This window comes from Salvelinus fontinalis, chromosome 9 (assembly GCF_029448725.1).
Source record: "Salvelinus fontinalis isolate EN_2023a chromosome 9, ASM2944872v1, whole genome shotgun sequence".
Classification (NCBI taxonomy): Eukaryota; Metazoa; Chordata; class Actinopteri; order Salmoniformes; family Salmonidae; genus Salvelinus; species Salvelinus fontinalis.
In genome coordinates, this window is record NC_074673.1 from 11,837,301 (window position 1) to 11,845,912 (window position 8,612).

The 8,612-nt window shown below is 41.1% G+C and overlaps 1 protein-coding gene across 1 annotated transcript; it reads left to right on the forward strand.

Moving 5' to 3' along the window:
- The first annotated feature begins 1,817 nt into the window (after positions 1-1,817).
- On the forward strand, positions 1,818-6,812 carry alx1 (ALX homeobox 1). The gene is made up of 4 exons (XM_055932922.1): positions 1,818-2,037; positions 2,766-3,067; positions 3,490-3,618; positions 5,390-6,812. The coding sequence occupies exons 1-4, from the start codon at positions 1,818-1,820 to the stop codon at positions 5,717-5,719; spliced, it is 981 nt and encodes a 326-aa protein (XP_055788897.1). The 3' UTR covers positions 5,720-6,812.
- Positions 6,813-8,612: the final 1,800 nt, after the last annotated feature.

Consider the following 8,612-nt stretch of genomic DNA (forward strand, 5'->3'; position numbering starts at 1 on the left):
CCATCCCAGTAAACATATGAATTCGTTTCCCTGAAGTTAAATATATTTTTTTCCAAAGTGTCCTGTTGTGATATAATTGTGCACGTCATAACTGCATAACTATTAGCTCTGAAATACTGGAATCCCAATTGAGGCACACGCAAACTTGAGCTATTACTAAATATGATGCATTATATTGGTCTAAATGCATTGAGTTTTAAGCAGGTAGCACCTTATCATCCTATAAGGATCACCTTTATTATCGACTTTTTTTAAATCCCGTTTTAAAAATGTGCACATATAGAGAGGCCTGTTGTGACATCTTAAACTACACTACAATTGCTTGCGCTTACGGTGTAATAAATAATGCATGCATGCTTCGTGTGTTAGGCTATAGATTTAAAAATACATTTGATTGTAATATGTACAATAGGCCAATGTTTAACCAAACAATACATTTCAATAGATTAAAAAGCTTCGCATAAACATCATGTGTTTGCTGCGTAAATGCAGCAAATGTGATGAAACGTGACAATACAAATGCAAATCGAATACACATTATTTTTGTTATTATTATTATACAGTAGACCTTAGGAATTACCACAACATTGGGCGCATATACAACTGTCTTTCAAAACAGACAAATAAGTCAGTCTTAATTTCTAGAATGTATCTGAAAGACCCACCAGCAATTAGCATCGGCCTATAATTCACCATTTTGTAGAGAACGTATAGCATTTAGCTCGTCTTTTCAGTTCGCTGCAGCTGGCGACTGGAACGAGCTGCAGAAAACACTCAAACTGGACAGTTTGATCTCAATCTCTTCATTCAAAGACTTAATCATGGACACACTCACTGACAGTTGTGGCTGCTTTGCCTGATGTATTGTTGTCTCTACCTTCTTGCCCTTTGTGCTGTTGTCTGTGCCCACTAATGTTTGTACCCATGTTTTGGGCTGTTACCATGTTGTGCTGCTGCCATGTTGTGTTGCTACCATGTTTTTGTCATGTTGTGTTGCTACCATGCTGTGTTGTCATGTGTTGCTGCCTTGCTATGTTGTTGTCTTAGGTCTCTCTTTGTGTAGTGTTGTCTCTCTTGTCATGATGTGTGTTTTTGTCCTAATATATTTATTTTATTTTTCTTATTTTTAATCCCAGCCGCCGTCGACGCAGGAAGCCTTTTGCCTTTTGGTAGGCCGTCATTGTAAATAAGAATTTGTTCTTAACTGACTTGCCTAGTTAAATAACAAAAACATTTGACATTTAAAAGCATCGTTTTGAAGGCTAAAAAATATCATAAAAGTTGTATATTTTCCTAAATATATTGCCATGATAATAAAGTTATTCAGTTTATTAGCAATAATTTCAACCAATTGGAATGACCATTACGTGAGTGTCTAATACCAACGTCCGTTCCCATGCGCTCTAACAAATTGTATGTGCAGTCTCAACTTGCAGTAGGCTAGATAAATCATTACCCCACTTTATTTGGGGTGGCTCAACATGTTGTAAATTTAAGTCATTTTGATTGTTTCCATTAAGCCCAATTCTAGGGTCTAGAATCACTTAAAGTGTGTTTGGTTTGGACTGTGCGGGTGGGAGGAGTTCCGACTGCTCCATATTCAAAAGTGGGGAGGGAAGCTTCTTCAAGGAACCCCCTCTCCCTCCCGTTATAAAGAGACCAAAGTGCCTTCAAGACAAGACATATTAACGGCTTTGGCGAATTATTGTGTTATCGGGGTAGCCGATATAGCGCTTCAATTTTGTTGAACGTCGACAGAACTTATTTATGGTCAGTTGACAAGGTTCTGTGAGCGACGAGATCTCGGGAAGGAGATCATGGAATACATGAACGATAAATTCGCTTTGAAAAGTCAGGCGATTAAGGGCAGCGACTACTACATGGGCTCTGGCGGCGCGCTGGACCAAGTTATGGAGAGTTTGGACAGTGTGCAGTACTACAGCAAGACGTCGCCCAAGTGTGTGCAGGCCTTCGGGATACAGAGCAGCGAGCACCACTCGCGGATGGAGCGGTCCTCGCCTTGCGGAGACCAACACGGTTAGTTACTGGAACCTTTTTCACTCACGATGCATAAAACGCTACCAAATATATTTTTTAATTAACTGTCGCTGAAATTGGTAGGCTATGAGATGTGTTACGATGCATCAGGCCTATAACTAAATGTACATGCATTATAGTCTATACTTGCAAGTAAAGTGTTACCCACGTTTTTTGTTCTCAAAATTGTGCCTGAGAAATGAACATGGTAGGCTACTTGTGCGTAATTTCCTCACAACTCCACATTTATATGTCATATCTCAAACATGTTTTTTTTATGTTATGTGATTCTTATTGCTCTAAATCCATAAACTATTGAATTGCGGCAATTTAGTTATTTTTTTATATTGCCAAGCTAGCAGTACATTGAAAGAGCAATGGGCAGATGTGATCATATTTAAAATCTGCCTGTTTAATATGAGGAATGGAAGTATGTTTATAGGCTCACATTATTAAGTTGTGGTTTTGAAAATATTATTTTACATCCCCAAAGCTGAAATATAACTGTACTGCAAAATATTTCACATTCACCGCATATAGGTTAAATAACAAATATGCCTACATGCAACATCTCTTAAATGTAAATATATTCGTCAATGGCCTATTATTTATAGCCTCACTCACCTGTCATAGATTACTTAATATGGCATATGCCTATATTTTTGCAACATCTGCGTAATTCATTGATTTATAATGCAAATAATACCTTTTATTTTTCTTTCATACAGCGAATTATGGTGTCCAGAAAACGGAAGATACCTTGCACGCGGACCTTGGAAGGTCGATCGACAACTGTTGCAATCTGAGGGCCTCGCCGGTAACGGCGTGTCAGGAGAAAACAGATTTGGACGAAATGGGTGACAAGTGTGACAGTAACGTATCGAGCAGTAAGAAGAGGCGACACAGGACGACATTCACGAGCGCACAGCTGGAGGAGTTGGAGAAGGTGTTTCAGAAAACTCATTACCCAGATGTTTATGTGAGAGAACAGCTGGCGATGAGGACGGAACTAACCGAGGCCAGAGTGCAGGTAATGTAGGCCTACTCTCACTGTCCTTCAGGTGTTCTATTGCCACGTTGTTTAGGAGCAGAATCAATAACATCACATGTAGCCTACTATTGACTGAGATCCCTTTGGTATTATTTTAGGTCTATTAAAACAAATTGTTATGTATTTAGAATGTACAAAATAAGTAGGCTCAAGGTTATTTAATGTAGTGCAATGCAGGCCATTTAGGCTTTTTAACCATATTTTTTGTAGCATATTTTAAGATGTACTACTGTCAATTAAGAATTGATCCTCGATTTCTTTATTGGCTCTATATTTGTGCGACGGCTTGGTGTAATCTAACAGAGCAATAGGTTAAGACAACGCTGAAAAAGAAGGTACATGTTGACCAATTTCTTTATTGACAAAGTTGGAATATTTTGTATCTCTCGTTCCCGTTTTAGGTGTGGTTTCAAAACAGAAGAGCCAAGTGGAGAAAAAGAGAACGTTATGGACAGATTCAACAGGCAAAAAGTCACTTTGCAGCCACATACGACATATCAGTGTTGCCAAGAACAGACAGTTATTCACAGGCAAGTTTGCTCTTTCACCAGAACAACTATTCATTTGTCACTATTGAATCGTTTTTTTAGTCTCCATCTTCTGTAAAATCCTATAATCTGAAATTAAACATATGGTTTTGGTAGGCTATACTAAGTCCTAATTATTGTTAATAAATACCTAATATCATTTGTGGAGCATGTCGTGCGTCAAAATGGAATAGGCTAGACTACAAATAAGATGAGAGGGCTGTTGACCGCCACAAACCCTTGATAGATTGACCATCTGTGACGGCGGGTTCGATTTATCATGCACCATATTTCAGATAAGATTTCCAAAGTTGATTAGAAAGTATCTAGGCAAACCACTGGAATTAATGAATCCGTCTCAGATTTCACTGAAAATATTTACTTTTCTCTAGACTGTGTAGGCTATTCTTTTAAAGCCAACATTAAACGTTAAAGTCATAACGGGCTGCCAGAACGCGTTATTCAAAAATAAAATGTATAGAGCCTTCATACACGTAAATGACGATACATGTTTAACTTTGTCTGACCCATCAAAATCCTTAGGTGGGGTGTGGTCACGCCGTCGGTGGAGAACGCGCTAGTCGCGTTTGAAGTAAATAGACTACTCTTACAGACTAACATCGTTGAAGAGGATTAGCTTTGAAGATGTAAAGGCGTACAGCCAGGCTCTCAATGTCCTGTCCTAAATCCATGCCTGAATTTGTTCCCTCTCATATGTTTCTCATATAAACACTAGAATAAACCCATCGCCTTTAATATAGTTTATCCAGATATATGACTTACTATAGAGGGCACTGACGCCAAGTGGTGGATTGAAACATGCCCAATATCTTACTGTTTGATTTACGACCATGACTAAATCCATTTGAAAGTTGATGATTTCTTTCTTGTACATACTGTAGGGGAACATGAATTACATTTGTTTTTGTGGGTTGGACATGGACATTTCTATGAAAGAGCATGATCTGGATTGGTTTTAAAATGTGAAGTTTGTGTAAAATTGTTGCTATATTTATAGATGGTTGAGGTCATATCTGATATGCTCTCTGATGTCATATGTTTAGGGAAATCATTTTGTTTGCAACCAGTTGAAAATATAAACGTTAACAAACCTCCTTACTTATAACCACCAAACCAGACCACAATCTTCACCAGCACCACAATTAATTGTCTTTCTAGTATTTGCTAAATTTGTCTGTAAACCAACTTGTGGCAGTAGCCTATTGTAGTTCCAGCCCAGTGGTACACTCTTAGAAAAAAGGGTTTGAAAAAGGTTCTTTGGCTGTCCCCATAGGAGAACCCTTTATGGTTCCAGGGAGAACCCTTTTTGGTTGCAGGTAGAACCCTTTTGGGTTCTAGATAGCACCTTTTTTGTCTAAGCGTGTAGGGAAAATGCTGAATAGTAAGTATAGTGACCAGATGGGCTCAGATCTTACAGATATGATTTTTCCTGGTTGATCAGGAATACAATTTGTGACATCTGGACTGGAAGCCTTCTCCCCCTGATATTCTATCACATCCCTGAAATCTGAAATGTAAGCTTCGGCTATAGGCTATCTGAAGTAGCCTGATACCACTTCATAAAAAGAAAATACCCTCAATATACTGTAGAATTTAATAACTTCAACGCAATGTTGACATTTCCCTATGGTCTCACAGTGGCAAAATACTAAACATCAGTAGCACTTCATAATCAAAGCCAAAACCAATCAACTTCTCTGGTTGAATAATAAATAACCAGATAATGAATGATCTGTTTTATTTTCCTCCACAGATCTCCAACAACCTGTGGCCCAGCCCTGCTCCCAGTGGCTCTGTGGTCTCCTCCTGCATGCTCCCCCGTGGATCTCCCCCATGTGTCACCTCGTATTCCCACTCCCCCCGCTCCGCAGCCGACCACGGGTATGTGGGCTTCCCCAACCAGCAGAGCCAGTTTGGACACGTCTCCCTCAACAACTTCTTCACGGCCGACTCCCTCCTCACGCCCTCGCCCAACGGACACCCATTTGAGACCAAGCCCGAGTTTGAGAGACGCTCGTCCAGCATTGCCGTGCTGCGTATGAAGGCTAAGGAACATGCGGCCAACATATCCTGGGCCATGTGATTATGAATGTCTCTTCTGCATGTCCAGCCAGCTGACTGACTCACAGCCTCTCTAACTTTAGCATTACTACTGCGCACGTTTATAACCCCCAATGTTGACTGACAGTAATCTGACTGTGACACTGATTGATTGAAGAGGACCTACAAAAGTCAAAATAATGTAGGCCTAGATGCTGATAACTGACTGGTTGTCTCCGAGACTGGAGAGACATGAAGCCTCTCCATGGAGTCAACAAACTGTGAACCTGTTGGTCAAAAGAGTCAAATGTCAGAGGAGATTAACTGCTTCAAGGTTTAAAGGTCTGCTCATCGAGGTTGAGCAGTGCATTTCAGTTCACAACACACAGATGAAACTTACTTTCAGGTTAACACCCGCTGTTAAACATTGCATTGCTGAAAATGTACCCCTCTGTGACTTGAAAACTCTGATCCGGTTTGAGCACTCCATTAAGAGTGGCGCAGCGGTCTAAGGCACTGCATCTCAGTGTTAGAGGCGTCACTACAGACCCTGGTTTGATTCCAGGCTGTATCACAACCGGCCATGATTGGGAGTCCCATAGGGCGGCGCACAATTGGCCCAGCGTCATCCAGGTTAGGGTTTGGCCGGGGTAGGCCGTCATTGTAAATAATGATTTGTTCTTAACTGACTTGCCTTGTTAAATAAAGATACAATAAAATAAATAAATAAAAAGCATGCTTTGTGTGTCCAGGAAATAATCCATCTAAAGATCAACTATAGTATGTCCTATAAGTTGAGGACAGTGTGAATATTGTAATTCCCTGTGCTTTATAATTCCATTGCCCTACAGTCACTAAAACGATGCACGCACATCTTAGAGGTAGAAGGCCGTGTTGTTATGATTCTGGATGGTCAGATAGCTAGCAACAATAACAAAAAGCTGCTATGAGGGGAATCGTAGGTGGCTTGTTTCAGCTCGTTGTCTTGTTATTGATATCATGTCTTGTTCTGAGGTGTTTTGACTCATGCCACATCTATGCTAACATGGCAAAAACTCACTAGCTAGCTAACCAACATCTGTAACAATGTATCTGAGAGACAACTGCTCATTGTGCAAATGTATTTATGTTTTTAATAAACATTTGGAGACTAAATATTTACGTTGTCAACAATCTTGTTTGTTTTTCCCCAAGGGTTGTGCACGTATTGGTTTTGTCACTAAACAACCCAACCTTCTACTGTATGCCGCTCAGTATCTTCAGAGCAGAACAGAAATGAAATGGACTGACGTACTAACATGTCTGCAGTGTGCCTTGCAGTAAAGCTATGTAACCTCATTAGCTGTGTCTGTGTTGTGCTACAAAGCCCCAACACAGGAAGCAGTTAGACATTTTGTCATTATAATTTCTATTAAAATGATCAAATGAAAAGATAATAAAAACCTAAATTGTGATAGATTATGTTTTATTGTATTCACACAGTTTATGAGTCACTCATTGTAGACAAGGGATAATCTGCTTTACAGGGATGTAACCATAGCTTTACACTACAGTAATATACTGTAATTTAACTATTGACGTACCTAGTATAATATGTATAATCTACATGGAAATTAGAATTACCATTAAAAAAAACTTCAGGCACTGCATCTATTCAGATACAATATAAATCGTTGATATTATTATCCGACTTAATCCCCCTCTCCCCCCTATAGTCACACGTATTACTATTATCCCACCACATGGACACAGGAGCATGTTCTCTGCCTTTCTCCTCTGCTGAGGGCTGATGTCAGCCCTTTGTGTTTCTCTCTCTCTCTGAGATCACTGTCTGTTCTGTAGCGGATAGCTTTTCATCGTGCAAAACCTGTCCATATGAACGGTATGCTTGATTTAAGCGTAACTTGTGTCAGATGCTTTGATATTGCACTGCCTTTGTTTTCCTAGGGACACTACTTCACTTCCTGGTTATTGCCAATAAAAAGTATGCATCAGAGTATTTTATCTAGGAAATACAGACACGTGTCAAAACAAGGGTCCTTTGATGAGAAGCTTCATTCTTGGGTCAATTTCAATGCATATCATAATGGGAATGATGTCATTTTCTTGGCTTCGGATTATCTCTACTTCTAATTAAACTCTGATTCTTATCTTACAAAAATCCATCTATGCATCTAGCATGTTCCGTAGACATCCAATAGAACATATATCGTATTAGACAAGCTCACGGCAAGAAGCTTTCTCAGTAATGGGCCACCCTCCACTACCCCTTACAGACAGTGTGCGTGTGTGCGCACATGGGCATGTGTGAAAGAATGTGTTTTACTGTATCTGAATGGCCATCAGTTACTCCCCCAGGAACTTCTTCCGTTTATCCCCCCTACAGTATGTCCCAATTCCTCTGATTCCTGCGCTTTATCCCCCCCCCCTACAGTATTTGTGATCACAGAAACAGGCCGGCCAGGCTAAAGACAGATGTGTGGGAAGAGGGTGGAGGAGTCATCCCTGCCTCATCCCAGGGCAGGCTCCCTGCTCCTACAGACTAGATCCATCACCAGCTCCAATGGGTTTGACCTCGCTAGGTTAACCTAAACCATTAATAAGACCGCCCCTCTCTCCCTCCCTATCTTCGTCGTGCTGGGGAGGATTGGACCTAGTGGGGAGGTGAGGGAGGCGATGACTAATGGGGGAAGTGAGGGAGGAGAGGACGGGCGGAGGTGTGGGAGGAGAGTACTGAGGGGGGAAGTGAGGGAGGAGAGGACTGTGGGGGAGGTCTGAGAGGGGAGGAGGGGTGAAGTGAGGGAGGAAAGGTCTGAGGGGGGAGGTGAGGGAGGAGAGGACTGAGGGGGGAGGTGGGGGAGCACTGAGAGGGGAGGTGGGGGAGGAGAGGACTGAGAAGGGAGGTGGGGGAGGAGTGGACTGAGGGGGAAAGTGGG